The sequence below is a fragment of the Pipistrellus hanaki genome (genome assembly GCF_964339955.1).
Source record: "Pipistrellus hanaki genome assembly, chromosome: 6".
Classification (NCBI taxonomy): Eukaryota; Metazoa; Chordata; class Mammalia; order Chiroptera; family Vespertilionidae; genus Pipistrellus; species Pipistrellus hanaki.
This window is the reverse complement of record NC_140508.1, coordinates 44,703,392-44,725,715: the sequence shown is the minus strand read 5'-3', so window position 1 is coordinate 44,725,715 and position 22,324 is coordinate 44,703,392. Positions and strand designations below refer to the sequence as shown.

Genomic DNA, 22,324 nt, shown 5'->3' with positions numbered 1-22,324 from the left:
GCGGGCACTCCCTAGTAGGGAGTGTGCAGGAGGCAGCTGATAGATGTTTCTCTCTTCAGTGTTTCTAACTCTCTCTCCCTCTCCCTTCCTCTCAGTAAAAAAATCAATATAAGATATATTTTTTAAAAGAAATAATATAAATGACTGATTTTATGTAATTTGCAGAAGAAATCAGAGCTGGATGAAGGAGATATGATGTAAGGGACCAAAGGTATTAGATTGGGAGACAGTAAAACTAAAGGTATACCTCGGAGATATTGTTGGTTCCAGACCACAGCCATAAAGCAAATATCACAAAAAAACAAAACAAAACAAAAAAAAAACCCACAAATCAAATTTTTTGGTTCCCCAGTGCATACAAAAGTTATGTTTACACTATACTGTAGTCTATTAAGTGTGCAATAAATAGCATTATGCATAAAAACACAATGTACATCCTTAATTAAAAAATACTTTATTGTGCCAAAACCAGTTTGGCTCAGTGGATAGAACGTTGGCCTACGAACTGAAAGGTCCCAGGTTCAATTCTGATCAAGAGCATGTACCTTGGTTGCGGGCACATCCCCAGTAGGGTGTGTTCAAGAGGCAGCTAATAGATGATTCTCTTTCATCGATGTTTCTAACTCTCTATCCCTCTCTCCTCCTCTCTGTAAAAAAAATCAATTAAAAAAAAATACTTTATTGTTAAAAAAAAATTCTAACCACCTTCTGAGCCTTCAGCGAACTAAAATCTTTATGCTTGTGGAGGGTCTTACCTTTAATTTGTACATGACACAATATCTGTGAAGTGCAATCAAATGAGGTATGCCTGTAGAGTTTCAAAGTGCTAACAGAAAATAATTGCCAACCTAGAATTTTATACCCAGGAAAAAAGTACATAAAAAATAAAGGCAAAATAAATATATTTTACAGATACAAACAAAGTGAGTTCATTACTGGCAGATATGATTATAGGAAATAACTCAAGGTTTCTTCAGGTAAATGGAAAACAAACATTGATGAGTAACCAGACACACAGGAAGGAATGAAGAATAATGGAATGGTCAATGCGAAATTAATAAAAAAAAAAGTTTCATGAGGTTTAAAATATAGACAGAATTAAAATACATGACTGCTATAGTTTGTAAGTTGAGAGAAGACAAATGAAGTTAACTGGAGATCTTCACATGGTATGTGGTACAAGTATAACGGATATCACATCTTTATAAGTTAAAGATGTACAATACAATCTCCAGGATAACCAACCACTAGAATAATAAAAAAACAATGTATAATGACCAAGGCTAATAAAGTAAAAAGAATTAAAAAAAAAAAAAAGGAGAAAATATACAGCAAATAACAAGCAAATAACATGGTAGAATTATAGCCAACTATCAGTAAGTAAAGTAAATGAGATACTGATTTAAAATGCACAGACATCTCTCCTTTTAGGAATTAGATACTTACTTCACTGTGGGACTCTTCCCCGTGTGTTTCTTATGGATTATGGTGTGCTGTAATACATCTAGAGTGAAGGAAAGAAATTTTGCTGTATCAAAGGCTTCTACAAAACTACAACAGGATCATGCAACTAATTTATGTGACAATTTACACTGTCAACAGACCTTGCAGAGTGCTTTTCAAAGATAATTCTTTAAAGCATAAATTTTTCAAAAGATACAATAAATGACTGTATTTCTTTAACTACCCTCCAAAACTACGAACATTTACTAGGAGCATGCCACTGCAAAACTATAACATTCAATTTTAAGCTCCTTTTTTTAAACAAAAAAGTGAAGTGCCTCAAATATAAAAAATATACATCTATTAATATAACACACACCCATGTACCCACCTTCCAGATTTCTCTGTTTATTAAGAAACAAAATATCACAGAAACAACTGAAGGCCCTTTTCCATTCAACTCCCTCTCTCTACTGAGGTGAACGAGTGAAAATATTTCAGTGACGGTTTTTATTTCAACTACCTTTATATGTATTCACAAACACATTCAGTGGTGTTACATGTTTGGATATACTATAACTATGCTAAATGCCATCTAGCATGAATATAAATATGTCACAATTTACTTATAACTTTATTAACATTTAAAGCATTTGTGTTAATATCCATTTGCTATTACACACAATGGTACCTTCAGAACCTCAGTCCCTGTACCCTGACCCATGGACAATTTTCACAGAAGTAAAATTGCCGAGCAGTAGCATAAGATTAATTACCTCTAAGTTCACTACACAATGTCAAATTTCTGTCCAAAATAGTTGTGACAATTTATATTCCCATCAGCAGATGAGAATTCCCATTACTTGATATCCTTGATGTCAAATAAAAAATGTTTGCCAATCCAAAGAATGTGAAAGGATATACCATTGTTTTTATTTTTAAAACTAGAGGCCCAGTGCACGAATTCATGCACGGGTGGGGTCCCTCAGCCTCAGGGGCGTGTCTGGCCCTCACCCAGACCCCAGCAGCAACCTACCAATTGGAGCATCTGCCCCTTGGTGGTCAGTGCACATCATAGCAACTGATCAAGCAGTCTACCAATTTTATTTATTTTTATTGAATTTACTGAGGTAACATTGGTTAATAAAATTATATAATTTTCAGTTGTACAATTTTATAATATATCATCTGTATTATTATTTTTAAATATACAGATAGGAGAGGGAGAAACAGAGAGAAACATCAATGATGAGAGAGAATCATTGATTGGCTGCCTCCTGCATGCCCCACTACTGGGGATTGAGCCAGCAACTCAGGCACATGCCTTGACTGAAAATTGAACTGTGACCTCCTAGTTCATAGGTCAATGCTCAACCACTAAACCACACTGGGCAGGCAGGTCATGTTTCATCTTGTCAAGAAAGCCTTCTTATCCCAGATATAATATTTAAATGTTTAAGTTTTATATTTTATATATTACATTAAGTTTCTATGTTATATTTAATTTGTCATTCACATCTAATTTTATATACACACACACACACACACACACACACACACACACACACACACACTAGAGACCCAGGGCATGAAATTCATGCACTTGGGGGTGAGGGGGTACTCGAAGCGTCAGGCCCCCGCTTGTGCCCGCTGGACCCCAGGCCTTGGTGCACAGAGCAGCGGGATCCCAGGCCTCAGCATGCGGAACTGTGGGACCTGCGTCCAGCACACGCACATAGCATCAAGTCCCCACCTACCCATGCATGCCTCGCTGCACAAGCAGCCCCGCCCACCCATGCACCAGCTGTGCACACAACCTCCTGGTGATGGGTTGTTATGGCATGAGGGCATCATGGCGTGAGGGTATCATGACCACATAGGCTTTTATTATATAGGATAGGATTTTTTTATTGGAAAACTAGCCATCATTTACTGAATAGTGTATTCTTTCCCCACTTATTTGTAATGCTACCTGTCACATTCCAAGTTTCCATATGTCTGTTTCTCAGCTCCTTAACCTGTTTTAATGGTCTGTTTGCCTATCCCTGTTCTACAACCAGGCAGAAGGACTTATTCCAGTAAATCGACATTTACCTTCTTCTTGACTTGAAGCTTCTGAGCTGTCTTCTTTTAAGTGTTCTAATATCTTGGAAGTCTTCAGAGAAGGTTGTAAATTATCTGTAGGAAGTATTTAATACCATTAACTTTTTAGGAAAATTATGATAAAGAAAACAAATATAATGATTATTTTTCTCCCAGGGAAGGCTTGAGTGTAGTAAGTAAAATAGAACCTTTAAGAAATAAAATGACACAGCACTGGGCAGGAGTGAGAACCCTGATTTGTGGAGACAGGTCTCCTCAAAAAAACCACAAGACTGAAGCAGATGCTTGACATCTGTCAGTCCCCCATCTCTCCCTTACCCCACATGCTCAAGTGCTTCTCAAACATTTGTAGTATTATGAAACTTTTTTAAATGTTTAATTTGTTGTGGGTCATTACTTTTATAAAATACAGTAATAATGTGGCAATATCAAAAGAGTAGATGTCTACTCTTAGTTTCATTCTTTTATCACAGTCCAGTGACAACCATTTGTGGACCAGGACTGACCCACAGAAAACACTGTAAGAGCAATGGATTCCAGCAGGATTCCAGAATTCAACATTTGAAGTAATTTAGGAATTTAATATTTGTTTTCTCGGTTGTCAGGCTGTGGAATGTTGCTCTCTCTCCCACAGGGGAAAAAAAAGATAGAGCTATTATTTTTCAAAAGAGTGAGGGTAAATGAACTTTGACAATAACATGTTCTTTGGTGAAACAGCTTCGACATCCTGACCAGATTGTCCATAATCTCAAAATGTATACTTCAAGACATTATTTTGACAACTTGGTATCTTAAAACAAGATCTACCAGCTTCTTTAGCATTCACTGCTCATGTCATTTAAATACTGCTAAGCTCTCAAGATGAGTTTTCTGTCACTTATGTATATACCATTCACTTGGGTAAGTTTTCCTGGGCAGCCTATTAAAACCTGAATTAAAAGTTTAATTTTGTGCACCAAGGCCTTTTTAGAACTAGTCAGGCATGATTTATAGGTAAGTAGTCAATAAGAAGTACTTAAACTTGGTGTAAGGAGAAAGCACTGATTGTTAAATCTATATACTCTAGAATGACCGAATTTCTTTTTAAAAAGATATTATCACCTAGCTTATTTGGCTCAGTGGATAAGAGCAGCAGCCTGTGAACTGAAGGGTCCCAGGGTCAAGGACACATGCTGGATTTAGGGCTCAATCCCCAGTAGAGGGTGTGCAGGAGGAAGCTGATAAATGATTCTCTCTCATTATTGATGTTTCTCTCTCTCTCTCTCTCGCTCTCTCTCTCTCTCTCTCTCTCTCTCTCTCTCTCTCTCTCCCCCTTACTCTCTGATATCATATCAACAAATATATATATTAAAGCTATTGTTACTATTCCAATGTAAATTTAACTATGGAGTTGTTCATTTTCTCTTAGTCTAGAAGTAAAGAAGAATCATTAATTCTAATTGCTACCATCTGTTTAAAATATTTAAGGCAAACATATGTACACAGATGATTCAAAACTTTAAAAGTTAACCCATATGTTATAATATCCAATCATATTATTCTTTTACCTCTTTCCCACCTAAAATTGAGAAAACACGTATTTTCTTTCCCTTTAAATATAGGAAAATATAATTTTTTTGAAAACAGAAGATTAAGAAAACACAACTCAGCTACTTGCTATAGTAGCTGAGGTTAAAATTAGCAGAAATTCTCCTAAAGCACACAAAAATGTTACTGGTAAAATATTACTTTTAAAAGGTAGCTGAGATAGATGTGTATAAAACTAAACACAAGGCAGGCTGTGATGAATGCTGAAACATAAAGGTAAAATAAAACTACAGAAACATAAGAAAAAAACTAGAAACTTCATGAGGTAATATTTCAGTTGGGTCTTAAAATAGGTGTGACTTTAACAGGCTGTGACAAAAGAAGCATATTAAGTTTGAGTGCAGATGAGCCAGAACACTGGGACAGGAAATGGCAGGTGTATTGAGTGACTGCCCAGCCTTCCAACTTTCAAGGTTTTGAATAGGAATTAACAATTTGATCTCTGAGATAATCCTGAGATAGGTTAAAGTACAGTGAGAAATTAGAATATAAGAGAAGAGCTAGGCTTTGTATAGTCCCTTCATGAAAGAAAGAAAGAAAAAAAAGCCTCACTGACAACAATGAGCTTGGTAAGGAGAGGGTGAAAAGGAAGGTGTCCTTTGCTTGGCCTTTAAATGATTGCATAGGAAGAGGAAAAATGAAAAGAATAAGGCTGAGGTTTGTAGCCTGGGAGGCTAGGAGTTCATCATGGGAGTAGGGGACCCAGAGGAAAAGGCGGAGTATAAGAGTACGTTATATAGCAAGCAACCAGCACTCTGGCAAGGTCTGTAAGGAACCTGGTGATCCTGTATGTCCATGAATTCAAGAGACTTGTCTCCGGCCTTGAAATCAGTCTGTTTTGTGACCGTAGCTTTTACATATTATTTTCTTTAGAACTTCTGCATAAAATTCACTTAAATCTACCAATGTTTCTTAATTGTAAACTACTATTCCTTGACTTTAACTGAAATGACCACCCCATACAAGACGGCATGGTGAAGGAAAACATCATATTTCTGCAGAGGAGCAGGATGCTTACTGAGACTGTGTCGAGGGTCTGAGGATCTGGATTGAAAAAAGCTGTGGACTTTCTGACTCTGGAGAAAAGCTTGTGATGAGGTTGAAAATAGCTGCCTGCATATAAAAAGAAAGGAGATTTGTTAATTTCATTAAATATAAATACACAAAAGTCACAGTTTAGACCAGTGTTTTTCAACCTTTTTTGGGCAAAGGCACACTTGTTTCATGAAAAAAATCACGAGGCACACCACCATTAGAAAATGTTAAAAAATTTAACTCTGTGCCTATATTGACTATATATAAAGTAATTCTCTTGAATAGGAATCAAATAAACACAAAGAAAGAATTTTATAATTACTTTATTATGAAATATTAAGTAAACAAAAGAGTGAAAAATTATAAAATTCTTGTCTTGTCTGCACCTACGGCACACCAGGCAACATCTCGCGGCACACTAGTGTGCCGCGGAACAGCGGTTGAAAAACGCTGGTTTAGACTGTAAAGCAAACATAAGTGTCAATTTAATTCAGGTATAAAAAAATAAATTGTTTTCCTAAGAAAATGAATATTATTTTCTAATGTAGTTCCCACAGGAGGAACTGAATAAAAGTTAACAAAACTTTGCTTGCAAGAATCTAATAAATAGGCTTATTTCTAATTTTGTATAATCTAATGGTAAGGTTTCAATTCTGGCAAAAGGTGTATACTACCTTCAGCCTTTTGCCCAAGTGGGCCAGCCTTTCTATTCAGAAACAGTACAGTTCTCATAGGTGTGACTTTTTACCATTTGGTGTACCATGAAAAATAACCCTTCCTACACTCTGAACACAGGAGGTGGGAAGTCTGGGATGCTAAGAGTCAGGGAGACTACAGAGCATAGGGTCAGGTCAGTTCCAAGCATTATTACTATCTCCCAAGGCATGACTAAGCAATGATTCACTCCAATGTGTATCACACCATGACTCTAGGCTGTTAACTTTGAAAACCAGAATTCCTCATATTTTATTAGTACAATTAAAATATTCCAACTGGAGGTCTTCCCTACAAAAGAGACCCTAGGTAAAGTTACAGCACAGTCTAATGGAATGTTTACTTACTGATCTGAACACCAGCTCAACTACTGAAAAGCTGAATCACCCTGAACAAGCCTTTCAGCTTCAATTTTCTCATAGGCAATACTACCAATTCTTCAAGGTTATGACACTCAAAAATATATGTAAACTAAACTGTCACCCTGCTGCTTAATGTACAAATCGCCTTCCATTATTTTTGAACACTTTAAATGTTCCCTTAATATTTTAATTCTTAACTCTTTCCCAAGGTTTTTGATCTATCATTCAGATTATAAAGTCACTAAGTTCCACACCAATATATGACCCTTATGGGCCAAAGTTGCCTTATATGTAAAGCAAACTTGCTCTTGGCACTCAAAATGTGGAGGTAAATATTCAACAGGAAGACAAATAAAGGAAATAAACAGAAGAAAAATTGAGATATGAAGTAAGAAGCTAATCTAAATTTCCAGGTCTGAACACACTGCCTAAAATTGGGGACTAAAATCCAGAGTCAGTGGATTCTCCATTTACATTTACAAACCAGTTGGTCAAAACCATAAGCAGGCACACCTTTGGTTCAAGGCTTGAGTTCCAAGAGACAGACCAAATCCCACCTGCACACACTAACTGCAAATCCACTATGAGAACCACAACTGAGGTACAGACAGGCCCAGGCTTGAAATCAGTGTACAGACTGAATGCAGGGTGGCTGTATCAACCTGTCCCTACTTCACTTATAAACTCATTTCCTATTTCTCATTTGCATTGTCTCCTATCCATTATAACTTGTGTATTTCTTAAACGACAAATGATACTAATCTAAAATTCACACACTGAGAATGAAGTGTCTAACATCTTAATGAGATCACAAGTTAGCCATACAAATAAATTAAAAAATGATTCCCCCTCTGGGGAAAAAAGAGGTTTCACTGAATATTTGCATATTTTAGAAACAATCATTTCTGATTTCAGAGAGATGAAGAGAACAAATGACAAAAGAATTAGTTTGGTGTTTTACTGTGACTCAAGACCTAAACAACATAAGGATAAGACGACCATGTTAAAAAGTGCTCCAGAGGAAGACTCTGTGATCTGCCCCAAGTCCCCGGACAGCGGTGACGCGTCTGTGACACCAGTGTCCAGCGAACTATTACCTTAAGATGGGCTCCAGATCAGGATGTCGCCGTTCGTCCCGCTTCAGTGACCCCTGATTCAGGGCTCTCAGGATGGTCTTGTCAAAAGTCTCTGAAGACAGTTCCTTGGGAAGCTGGGAAATAAAGAGAGCATGGTAAGGGTTAAGTTTCTCACCTGCTTGGTAAACCCAGGCACAGAGGCAAATAAATGCCACCTGCTCAAGAACCACCCCAAAGCAGTTCCTTTTCTAAATCTTCACACAGGGGTGGGGAACCCCTACTAAAGCAGCATAGGTTCTTCCACTAGGAGGCCCACCATCTGCCCTCCAAACACACTTAGGGGCTTCCCAGGGAGCAGGGTCACCCAGCAGCATTCAACAAGCTTCTAGAACACAAGTGCAAATATCTCACACCACAGTGAAGTATCACCCACACCGAACTTCTTCAGTTAAAGGGAATATTTTGCATAGTGAAGCAAGTATTATTTTTATCCTCAAATAGTATTCTGAAAAGTGTTATCTCTGCCTTTAGTTACCACTTTTGTGCCTCCTTTTACCCTGATTCACAGGCAATGTCAGATTACTATGCTAGACACCAAATAAAGAACTGGGTATGAAAAATGGGGTAAAAACTCTTAATCTAACTTACATTTAAAAAAAGAACCCACTAATTAGAGGTTTAGTAATCTTTTCCTCAATGTGATAGAGGTACCCTCAGAGCACTGGAAATCACACACAAAATCATTACTTGGCCAAGAAAACTTTAAAGTTAAAAACAAAATCTTAAGACAATATATTTAGTAACTACTTTACTTTGAAAATTTCTTAATAAAGTAATTCTATATAAAACTAACTTTCCAAGTCAAGAATTTAAGGTTTTAAATTTGACTTTTGATAACTAGTCTTTTCTATTGTAGGTACTCTTGAATTATTGGCACTTCCCCTAAAATTAAGGATAGAACCATTAACACTCTCCAAGGAGCCTCAGGAATAGAACAATCTATACAAATGGTCAGTTTACATATTGATTTTAATTGGAGAACCAGAACCCGAAGTAAGTATTCTTCTGACAAAGCAGAATTCTGAGTCAACAATTCAGAAATGGAAAATTCAAAGGTAGCAAAAAGCATTATTCATTTTAGGCACGGTGAGACTATGGAAGCAAGATGTTATGTGAGAATGAAGTTCTTTCTCGTTCATTTATTAACCTGTAGAGGTCGAAGGCTCTGTTGGCATCCCACACACACCACTAACAGGAAGAAATAAGTTCAGAATCTACATATTTCCCCCAAAAAATTACTATTCATTTCAATATTTAATTTTTACATTATTGTCTTAATAGATTTAGGTCACTAGACATACATTACCCCCATTTTAAATACAATTTCTCCTGGATTTGCATATGCAGCCAAAAGAAATTAGCTTAGTGGAGAAGTCTTTTTTTCCATGTGATCTGAAAGAACCAATGACTGAATGCTCTTCTAGTACATCCATTTTCAACTGCTCATATGCGGGGCAGTGTGGATGTGCAGTCATCAGTATTTATAAACTAATCTATTTTTCAAGTGGTTTTTATCTTTAATTTTCAAAGACTATTTCCAATCCTAAAAGAAGGCATATTTGCTAAAAATATAGCTTTCAATCATGTCTTTTCTATTCTAGTCACTGTTTTGGATTTTCTCACCTCTTGGTCTTGGTTCCTGCACACCTATCCTCTCACCTCCGGTGTTCTGGCTAGGCCTCAGCCAGCATACACTTAGTCGAGTGCTGGGAGGTTTACACCTCGTTATCACAAGCTGTTCTTTAAAAACCATGAGGCCTAATGGATAACCACCTATAAGACCTCATCACAATTTTTTGTGACTCCTTGTTCAGCATTCAGTTAGCAAACATTAAAACTCCACCCCTGTCCTAGGTACTGTTTTGGTAGTATGGGCACAACAGTGGTAGCAGAAACCACTTGGTCCAGAGAAATACCAGACCAGGTGTCAGGTGCTAAAGAGAGGCAGGTAAAGGGACTGGGAGGACACAATTTATAAGAAAAAGAATGTAAAAACACTGGCCTCAAACCCACTCTTCCACATTACAGCAAACTACAGGTTTGGTTAAACAGCAACTAGACAAGTTAGGCTGTCAAAAGAACAGCTTTTGCTTTTAACTTATGTAGACTTTAAAAGGAATGTAAAAAATACAAATGATATATAGAAAAATTTAAAGTGTATTTTAAATACACAATTAATTTTTATACATTCACAATATATTGCCGATTATTTCATATAACTTGATAAGGAGTTTGCTCTATTTTAGAAAATATATCCAAATGCTGCCTAAGCAGGGGGGACGTTAATTATCACGATTCTGAAGAATGAATTACTTATTTGGAACTGTATTTTTTCAAGTAACTAAGGTTTTAGAAAAATTGTGTGATGAAAATGAAATGTGTCAAGACAAATAGCAGCTGAAGCGTAGGCCACCCAGTAGGAGAGAGACTCTGCTCAGGCGCCAGGTCCCAGGCTGGGGTCGGTCAGGTAATCTCTCAACACTGGGGACAGGGAAGTAGCAGCCACACTCTAACCCTGTAAGTAACCAACCAGCCTTGACAGTTGGCAGTGCTGGGCTGCAGGGTATTTCAGTCTTAGCTGTTTATCCCCTGCAACCAACCCTCAGCTCTAGAATTCGGTCATGGAAAGGGCAACAGAAAAAAGGAAATGAAGCACATTGCTCTCTAACCCAAATGAGGCCTGTTTTGGATAAATTTATTCTATGGAGAGAAAAGTCACAAATAAGTAGAAAAGAATTTAAAAGTGCATGTGTGGGTGGGGTGGGGATGCTTTTCCTGATTCTTTATTAGGCTGCTAGCCAGGAGCTACCTTCTCCTCCAGGGTACTGAGGAGAAAGTAGCTTTTTGACACAGTGCTCACACATCTCTCCTTCCACCACTCTTTCTTTCTCCCCATGCTGTCTAAGGCTCACATGTCACAGGCATGCGACCTATGGCAACTAGAAATTAATAATCTCCATCTTTACATGCAGTTAGGTCACCAAGTGGAGCCCTGACCCCAGAGTTAGTTTAAAATAAGCCATAGGAAAATGGAAATATCCAAGTTGTTCCCAGTAGTTCTCACCCAGCGGGACTGACACTGCCAACACAGGGAACTATGTGCTCCTTAGAACCAGTGCCTACCATGCAGCCCACAGCTGTGCAAGCTGGAGGCAAACAGCCCCCTAGCTTTATGAGTAAACAGAGACCCATGTGATCTGAAAGAACAGATTATGGTGACAAGTACTGTCCTGAAAATTTCATATGCTATTGGATCAAAAACTATGTCACACCGTAACCTAAAAGTTAGTAATTCAATTGGCAATGTTTTCTGCTTCTGGACTTTGTTTTATCTCTGTACTAGAGGGCTGATGCACGAAATTCATGCAAGAGGAGGACTTCCTTCCCCCAGCTGCTGGCACTGGCTTCCCTCTGGCACCTGGGACCTGGGCTTCCCTCACAGCCTCAGCTTCGTCCAGAAGATCATCCAAAAGGATATCTGGTCTAACTAGCATATTACTCTTTTATTATTATAGATTAACTATAAAATTTAAAACATTTGCTTATTGAAAAACAGCAATTTATTTGGTTATCCATTTAATCGTCTTCCCTTATTTTAATATTTATCTCTACCCATATGCTTTTCAATAAAATAAAATTAGTATAAAAGAAATAGATGAGAATTTGAACAAAATAATCTAAGATCCCTTTTACCTCTGCAAGTCTATAAGATGTGCCCATTATACCTTATTCTCAGTGCTTTGGAGAATCTATCATTGTGGGAGTGGAGGCGGATTTGGAACTCAAAGAAGGAACAAATGGATATATATTTAAGGAGTACACAGAGGGAGCTAAAGAGCTGTTAAATCTGAGATCCATTACCAAATGCAAACAAGCCTCATCTTATTTTGCAGACACACTCTTTCATAGGATGTACTCCAGCCACCAACATTACACACCTGGGCAAGGAAGTAGGAATAAGGTTCCATTAAAAAAAAAAAAATGTTGAAAATCCTTCATTTCCTTATATTCCTAATATAAAGTAAGAAAACTTATGTTTACGATAACATGACATTTTCTACATGTTCATAGAGTTCTCCAACCTGTATATATGTATTTTAAGTTCTAAGAATTAATTTTGATGTGAAGGTTTTTGGATTCTGTATATTATGTAAAAATAATTTAAACAACAAAATCTATACTTTTACCTTCAGTAGAAAATCCAGTAGTTCTTGGTGGGTTTTTGTTACTGTTGTGACTGAAAGATCAGACCAATTTACCTGATTGAAAAAACAACACAAACATATTATTTGATTATTTTTTAGGCAGGGAAACAGCTGGAAAAAAAGCCATGTGTAAAGCAAAGAGCCTTACTTACATTTTATTAAGATTAACAATTAGAAATATAAAGTTAATCTGTCATTGTCATCATTTCTTCAAAATTATTAAAATTAACAGCACATTGACATGTTCTACTAAAAAAAAAATTTAGTAACTCATTTCGAATCACATGGTGTTTTTTGTTTTGTTTTTTGTTTTTTTAAAGCTGTCTTTAAAAATATGTGACCATATTTTGGTAACTTTTCAGAAAGTGGACCATCTTACATTCCTTTAGTGAAGTTGCAGAACTCTAACACAATGCTTTGAATATAGCTCTATGCCCCAAGAAAGAGAAAAATTTTACCTCCTGGAACTTATGAAATATATATTCTTATGAGAAATAACCAGTGCTCACTAGCCTTTTTTTGATAATACTATATTGTATTTTTATAGTGATTTATGAAGAGATTTAAACTTTATCTCAATTCTGTAAAATCCTATTAAGGTGGATGGGACAAATATGACCCATTTAAAGATGGAGAAACAAACTCCAAAAGGCTGACTTACTTAGATTCAACCCTAAGTAACCAAAGAGTCAGAAGTGAAATCTATTATGCTGCCATACCTCTTGAATACTTTTAATTCAGTGGATCTAATACTGGCCCACTAATAATTTCTACTTTACAATTATTTGAGTTAAGTAAATACTTGAAAGATGCTAATATCTAAGGCTTATCAACTAATACTATATAATAACCTAATATGCTGTGTCCGTCCATTCAACCAACCAAAGTGTAATATGCTAATGATATGGTAAGGCCGCTCAACCGCTAGCTATGACTTGCACTGACCACCAGGGAGCAAATGCTCTGACCAATAGGTTTGCTTGCTGCTGGTGTCCGGCCAATCAGGACTGAGTGAGATGGGCTAAACATGCCCTGGAGCCCTCTTGCAGCCCCTCCCTGGCTAACCAATCTCCCGCATCCCTCCTCAGCCCTGATTGTGCATCGGTGGTGTCTCTTGGTCTGGCCTGCACCCTCTCACAATCCAGGACTCCTCAGAGGATGTCAGAGAGCCGGTGTCAGCCCAATCTAGCAGTCCAGGCCAAGGAACCCAATGGTGCACAAATTCATGCACCAGACCTCCAATTGTATTATAATTAATCACACACTTAAAAATATAGTATGTCCTCATTTAATGTCAACAATGGGTTCTGTGACTTAAATTTTACCATAGGCTGATATAAACAAGAGTTAAGTTCCCAGAGCATCTTATTAACAAAATAATGTGGTTGTTCAAAGACCTACTACACATACAAAGTTTTATCTATCAACCTCCAAAGCAAATATCCTTATTAACTGACAGATCTTTTAGCTGATTTTTAGTTATTCAAATGTCTGTAGAGCAACTACTGTGTCAGACAGTTTCAGTGAAAGGGATACAGGAATGGACAAGACAGCTGAAGTCACTGCTGGCCGAAGTCCGAGTCTATTGTAGGAGACAGATGAAATAAATGGCTATATAATGATTCCAATCAGTGGTCATTGCTCTAAAGAAAATTAGTATGGTGTGGTGCAGGAGCAGGGAGAAGCCCATCAGATGGTGCCAAGAAAGACCTCAGAGAAGGGGGCATCTGAGCCAGTCTGTGTGTTGAAGGGACATCAGCTGTGCCACAGTCTGAGGGTACATCATTCCAGAGCAAGGAGACACAGACCTTAAAGAAGGAGCAATCTTAGAGCTCCAGCAACAGACGAAAGCTGGTGAAATGAATTGAAGACAGCAAAGACCAGCTTATACCAAATATTATAAAACTGTCAAGTGAAAATGGAGATAAGGACTTGAAATTTTCAAATTGAGGATATTTTTTCCCCCACAAAGCAGAATCCAGGACTCCGAAATTCTTTGAACAAATGTACTAAGCGAGTTAGATATGGTGGGATGGCAGCAGATGAAGATTCCTGCTCTCCATGAGATAATAACCAAATAGAAAGAAAAAACACAAACCCAGATGTAAGAACCTGTGATGGCAATGTACCTTGGATGAATAAAAAAACATTCTGTTGGAGGATCAGAAGTGGCTTCATGAGAAAGGTACAGCTAACATTTGGCAAGCAATATCTTTGGGGAGGAACTGAAGTAGGAAGCACAGAAACATGGCATGTTTCCATTTGGTTCAAGGCATGTACAGCCTTAGGAAAAAGGGCTAGACAGAGAAGCCTAAGCAGGGAGGAATAAGGCAGATGTGGACAAGGAACCCACGTGACAGTGAATAGACAAAGGAGACCTGGGGCCTAACAGAGTTGGGCTCTAAGGTTAATTAGAGCTGTTTGAAGGATAGAATGACAGGAGAGCAATTGGAGATAAGAAGGCAGGACCACAAAGGCCAGAGAATAAAACCATCCTGGAGAAAGAAAAAGAGGAGAAAAATATAAAGGAAAAGACAAGGCCTGTGATTCTGATTTTATTTTATTTTATTAAATATATTTATTAAATTTTTACAGAAAGGAAGAGTGATAGAGAGTTAGAAACATCGATGAGAGAGAAGCATCGATCAGCCACCACTTGCACACACACCCCCAATGGGGATGTGCCCGCAACCAAGGTACATGCCCGTGACCGGAATCGAACCTGGGACCCGTCAGTCCACAAGCCGACGTTCTATCCACTGAGCCAAACCGGTTTCGGCTATAATTCCGATTTTCAAAATACTGGTGAGCCAAACCGGTTTGGCTCAGTGGTAGAGTGTCAGTCTGCGGACTGAAAGATCCCAAGTTCGATTCCGGTCAAGGGCATGTACACTGACTGCGGGCACATCCCCAGTACGGGGTGTGCAGGAGGTAGCTGGTCAATGTTTCTCTCTCATTGACGTTTCTAGCTCTCTATCTCTCTCTCCCTTCCTCTCTGTAAAAAATCAATAAAATATATTTTAAATAAATAAATAAATAAATAAATAAATAAATACTGGTGAAAATGCTTACTCTTACTTTTAAAAGATATATCTTATACCTTTAATCTAAACACTGATAATTATTGTCAGAGTAATTTTCATGTGGTGGTACAATTTCTAAAAACTTGGCAAACCATGCAGAACACACTAAAAGCAGTACATCCCCTTAATTTAGACAAAGGTATACATGTGTTTAACTTTCCTAAGTTAGCAAACCTGCCAGAAGTTTTTCCAAAGATCAATGTTTATTCTTTTCATAAGATTATTTAACATAAAATATGAGGCATTTTTTGTGGGTGAGAGTAGCTTACTTCAAAGGTGTACTCCCAATATTTGTCAGTCCTTTTTCTCTGGACTCCTTTCAAGATTATCTTCTCAATGTGTACAGCTGAAAGAAAGAAAACATGCTGACTTGTTCTACAGAGACTAGACACACATTTCAATTACCAAATGTGATAAATGCTACACAATTAAGCTATTTATCATCATCTTAATTACTCCTCTTAAATCATGATTAAGCAAAAAATAAAACAAAACAAAAAACACACACCCAGAAGCATAGCAATGTGCCATCCATCCATGAAGTAATTTTTTCCTATATCCATTCAGTATGCTGAATGTCTAAGCAGATTTAAGTACTCTGCTAAGCACCAAAGATAAAAAATAAAAGGTGCCTGCAGTCAAGATTTTTTTCAAGATGATAATCATCAAAACTGTTTATTATTTGGATTACTACAAAAACAGCACTTCAGATTCATCCAAAAGAATGTACTTAAACAATAATCAATAATGAGGCTGGTAGTAATGAAGATGATAAAGGTCTTAGTGAAGAAATTAGGAAAATGACTCAACAGACTAGCGTGCTCACTGCTGGATCCAGGAGATAGGAGATGGAGAAGAGGAAAAGATTCACTTTCCCTTAGAGGAAGAAGTTAAATCAGATGAAGCAAAATATACAAAGTAACTAAAGTATACAGGAAGAATTAAGGTTGTTATAGATCATGGAGGGTGGGCAATGAGAAAGCAGAAAACATACACAGAAATTTGCTGGTAAGCAGACACTCATAATAAACTTAGGAGATCTCATTGCCAGAATTTTGTGACAAGTTTCCAAATATATAGTGTTTGGTGGCCTGCTTCTGGACTAATTTCCCCTTATTGGGTAAAAAATATTGAGGATGGAGACAAAAGAAAATCTCAAAAGCCAGGTGAGAAGCCTGTAACTCCTCAGAACTCCCTCAGCATCATACAGGCCAAAGTGGAAAGGGAGGGTCTGCTGCTTTTCAAAAGCTTTTCTATTAAATTATGTAAAGAATGATGCTACTAAATAAAAGCCATCTGAACTAATCTATGTTCAGATATACAAAGCAGCTCTACTTCTGCAAACTGGTGGGCTATGGATAGGGGACAACTAGGGCATTATGGAACACGGCTATGTCTTCAGCCTTGATCTCAAGTTAAACCTGCCGTGATCTATCAGAATCAGGAAGAGAGAACAAGAGTATGAAGAAAGGCTGATAATGTGAGCTCCTCCTCCAAGCTTCATACATTAAAACTATGAATGATAGTTTGTAAATCATTTGTTTAAAAATTAACTACACAGCCCTGGCAGGTGTGGCTTAGGTCCACACACCTCAAGGTCTCAGGTTCGATTCCCGATCAAGAGCATATACCTGGGTTGCAAGTCAGATCCCCAGCCCTAGTTGGGGAGTGTGTGGGAGGCAATCAACTGATATGCTTCTCTCACATAGATATTTTTTCTCTCTCTCTTTCCCCTCATTTATCCTCCTATTCCTCCTCCTTCCCCTCTCTTTGAAAATCAATGGAAAAATATCCTCAGGTGAGGATTAATAAATATTAAAAATACAAGAAATTATCTCTGGTACCATCTTAACTATTAGCATTTTGATGTAGTCTTTTCGGTTTTTGTTGTTGTTGTTGTTGTTTTTTAAAGGACCTTCTTTGTAAAACCAAACTCCCTTTAGGTGACTCCATGATTGGTGTGCTTGGTGGAAGAGTCTATGATTCAAGTAGTCAATATATTCTTGATTAGAAATGTAAACATTTTTTAAACATTAAACATTTCTACCTATTTTTCCTCTGTAAGGAAAAATGTATTATACCAAAAGGATTATTATTTGGACTAAAAAGAAATAAAATAATGTCAATTCAAAGCTGTCATAACTAGCATGATGCTTTTCGCCCATCCTTCACTTTTCCAAGGCTGCCAGGTAGCTGTCTACATTTTCCATTTCACTGTTTCCCTCAACACAAGTAATGGACTCCTCAAATGTTAAGAGGATGTCTACACTCATTCCTTTTCACATAGCAAAGTATTTTCATTCCCCCATCTCCAGCCCTCTTGAAAACTGCATTACTGCAGGAAGAATGGACTTGTAAGAAATTTCTTCTCTCTTACAGTGATCTTCTTTAAAATTATTTTTTTCAGTAGACACTGAGAACATCCTACAGATATAGCCCTATAATAAAAACTTTGGGAATATGTTAAGGTCTTTGCCCTCCAAAGACATGTAACCAGATTGAAGACAACTGCCTACAAGGCAAGGCCAAGTAAGCACATGCCAGGGTGGGCTGAGTGCTGTGGAGCTATAGCCCAGATACAGATTCAAACAAGTAGGAGGACTGGCTTTTGAACTAAAACAGACCAGCAGGCTTTCTCTACTCCAAAAAGGAGACAGAAGAGTTAGAGTGAACCAATGTAAATAGCACCCTGCAATCGTTCCACTTATAGATGCTTTAAGTTAGCAAAGAATACAGCATACCTTCTCGCTGGGTTCTATGAGGTGCCACAGTAAGTCCGTCATGAGGTATTGGGGCGTGATCTATTAAACTGGCCTCATTAGTTTGCACATAATCACCATGAGCAGAGTCATTCTAGATCAGAAAAGGGGCACATGTTAATTGACTAAGAAGAGTACATTCTATAAAATAAACCAGATTTAAGTCTTATATTATACTTTTAGTAGCAACCCTTTTAATAGCAATTTTTAGAGATCAAATAGGCAGAAACGTGCGAAGTGTCACAGGAGTAAGGAAAAGATTATCAATATTTATCTTAATTCAACAGCAATATTCTATCAATTACTCAATGTCCCACTTTTCTTGCATGTTACTATTCAGAATTGCCAATGATGTCAATTCTATACCAAAGTGAACCAGAATTGAAACAACATAAATAAAAGATGGTAATCCCCCACTTATGCTAATATCCTACTATGTAAGGACATTGGTATTTTTACATTAATTATTATGCAATTTTTATTCATTACTTGAGTTTAATGACAGTCTAACAAGATGCTTTGTTGGGAAAATGTTTTACAAAAGGTATCATTAAAAAAACCAAATCTTTCTAAACAAGAATGTGTATGGACAGTGAGTTTATTACCAATGTTAAACCATCTTACGCTAACTAGGTGCTCTAAATCTAATTAAACTTGCTCAGCCAATCATCAGTGAACTGGGGTGAGTTTTACTCCTAGGAGAACTGCTGCTTGAAGGAATATAGAGCATGCTGGTGTACATACAGCTCTCCAGCATTGGTCTGTTACTATAACACATTGGTTAAGCCAAATTAAGAAAGTGGTTCTTTATCAAAATTCATACCACATCCCCCTCTTCATGTTCAGAATCTTAAAACATTACTCAATCTCTTCAGTTTCAAGAACCAACTACAATTTTAAAAATTTGCAATAAATAATATACATTCATGTTTTAAAACTGTATAAAGAAATGAAACAAAAAGAACAGCCGAAACTTCCTAAAAATCCTATTATAAAATATTTGGTTCTGCTGTCTCATTATGCATCCTGGATTGCCAGCTGACAACTCTCTCTGGGAATAAAGTATCACATTAGATACTCTGGGGAGCTAAGCTTCAGTCTTATACAGTAGTTGTCTTCCTCTAGAAGCCCAAGGAAATAAAGATTGTCTACAAAGAACCACTTAATGAGAAGAACACATACTTCTTAAGTCAACATCCAACCTCTAAAACATTTAGCACGATGGCATTCATCACTTTCCATCATTATTGATGTTTAAAAGTTGGATAGGAATTCTTCTAATGATAACACAATCAATGTATTTCCAACCCAAATCATATAATCATTTACTACAAAGTAATAAAACCACATTGGTCTAACACTACTGAAAGTACTTTAAAAATCAATACAAATAAAGCCCTGTAATCCTCTCAAATACCTGTGTTAGCTGGAAGAAGTTTAGTTGACAAGGTCAACCATTTCCTATAGACTATTTTTCTACCATGTTTATATGTGGTTCATAAATTAAAAATTGCACACACCTTCCAATGTAAGTCAAAATATACAAAACCCAATAGTTTTCAATAGGAAAATGAAAAAAAATCAAAACCACAAGGTACACTTCACTCCCACTGGGATGGCTATTATCCAAAAACCAGAAAATAAGTATAGGCAGGAATTTTGAAAAATTGGAACATTGTCCATTGCTGGTAAGGAATGTAAAATAGTGTGGCTGTTACGGAAGACAGTCCAGCAGTTCCTCAAAAAAATTAAACATCGAATTACTATATGATCCAGCAATTCCACTTCTAGATATATACCTAGAAGAAATGAGACTAGAACATATAAGTGATATTCCAATGTTCATAGCAGCATTATTCACAATAACCAAAAGGTGGAAGTAACTCAATCATCCAACGAGGGATGAACAGATAAAATGGTGTGTGTGTATGGGGGGGGGGGGCGGGGCATACAAATGAAATATTAGCCTTAAAAAGGAATAAAATTCTGACAGATGCTACAACAGGGATTAACCTTGAGGACATTATGCTAAATGAACAAACCTGACACAAGAGAATATTATATGATTCCATTTATATAAGGCACCTAGTTCATAGAGAAAGAAAGTAGAATAGGGCTAGAGAAAGTGAAATGGGGAGTAAATCAGGTTCTGTTGGGATAGAAGAAAAGTTCTGGAGATGAACAGTGGTGATGGTTGCACAACAATATGAATGTGAATGTACTTAATGCCACTAAATTATACAATCAAAAAGGGTCAAATGGAAAACTTTGTTATATATATTTTACCACAATGTTGCCTCCACAAATACTATATTGAAGTAACCATGAAAAAGTGGTTTGCTTTGTAATCAAAGTCACATTTTTAAAGTCTGAAGTTACTTTAAGAATACAATTTAGCAACCAAGAAAAAGGCTCCTGGTTTAATAAACTCTGAGAGCTTCTGACTAACTCAAATCCACATGTCAAGTAACACAAGTGAGCTAAAAAGACTCTGAAAACATACCCTGAGAACAAAGGTCAGGCCTCATTCTACTTTAACAAAGTTCTAACTATAAATGGAACACACAGAATGTGGCGAGGGAGAAAGCACCTCCAGTCCCCAGATATGTTGTGTCTCTAGACAGTCTGGCACAGAGACAAACAGACTTCACCTTTAGTTACCTGCTCAAATTCCTGGCCTATAGAGCTTTGAGAAATAATAAAATGGTTGTTGGTGTAAGCTACTAAGTTTTGGGGTAATTGGTTATACAGTTATAGCTTTCAAATTCTCTTATTTAAAGGGCTACAACCAAAGTATGTTATTATTTAATAAGCAAGATTCCTAGAATGTCTGTGTTGAATGTTAGAAAATGACCCATTATCAGATACATTACTGAAATGTTAAATTTTATCCATTTTTGGTGGAAGAAGAGGGAATTCTCTAAGGAGAATTTAAGAATTACTTACTGTCTGTCTCTTTAATTAGAGGATGTGGTAGAGAAGGCAGATGTTTTTCTCATCTCTACTCAATGAAATAGCACAACCCAATCCAGCCCAAAGTAATGCCTGAATCACCTATAGCTTCTGATGAAAGGCAAGTTCTGGTGTGAGGAGAAACATGACTGGTAAATATATTAAAGTTATGCTCAAATAACTAAACTAACACAAAGGTCGAGGGAAAGGAGACCAATGGATCAACAGCTCAGAAAGAACATAATATGGATTCGATGATTGTGGATGCTCTTCCTACGTAACTTATTGTTTAATTGATCCAGAAATACGGGGATAAGGTGATACAACAAGACCAATATGGCAGAATTCTCTTAAATGCCTGGCTAAATGAACGTGGGGTGAAGGGCCAGATTATTTATTGAATCTGTGTATACTCTTCTTTATCACAGCCTACTGCAATAGCAGCTATGCAAGCTGTTCTTAACGTGACATTTGTGAACAGTGGTTATCTGTGTATATGTGTGTGGGGTGGACTGGAACCAGATGGGTGAAACAATATGGGGGAGGGAAACTCATCACTATAACTTTCTATGTATTTTGGGAACTCTGAATTCATTACAAATAAAAATATTAACATTGTCGATGTCATTGCCTTTTCTAAATAACTGAAATTGTAGGATGCACAATTAGAGAAGATCCAGCAAAAGAATGTTGAAAAAGAAGCCTAACGGGAAGAGGGGAGTAGAGTATAAAAGAGAAGTAAAGGTGGCAGCTTTTACCTAAGAACTGGCCTTGCATTTCTATTTCAACCTGAACAGCACCATCTATAGTTGACAGGCAGAATGGTGAAAAATATACATCACTGTATCACAAAATTACAAAGGTCTAGAACGCAGCGGGGGGAGGGGGGGAGGGGGGGCGGAGGGTAGTAATGGTTTCCTACCTAGACCAAAGCTGGGCTCCCCC

At 37.2% G+C, this 22,324-nt stretch overlaps 1 protein-coding gene across 2 annotated transcripts in view; it reads right to left on the bottom strand.

Annotated features, from left to right (window-relative positions):
* The window catches only part of ZCCHC2 (zinc finger CCHC-type containing 2), a 48,785-nt gene that overhangs the window by 16,969 nt on the left and 9,492 nt on the right, over positions 1-22,324 (bottom strand). For both annotated transcript variants that reach the window (XM_084888298.1, XM_084888299.1), the window contains exons 2-8: positions 18,410-18,521; positions 15,938-16,014; positions 12,568-12,639; positions 8,342-8,454; positions 6,152-6,246; positions 3,538-3,621; positions 1,447-1,504 (exon numbers count right to left, since the gene is read on the bottom strand). In XM_084888298.1, coding sequence (XP_084744424.1) covers positions 1,447-1,504; positions 3,538-3,621; positions 6,152-6,246; positions 8,342-8,454; positions 12,568-12,639; positions 15,938-16,014; positions 18,410-18,521 — 611 coding nt within the window. The remainder of the gene's footprint in view (positions 1-1,446; positions 1,505-3,537; positions 3,622-6,151; positions 6,247-8,341; positions 8,455-12,567; positions 12,640-15,937; positions 16,015-18,409; positions 18,522-22,324) is intronic.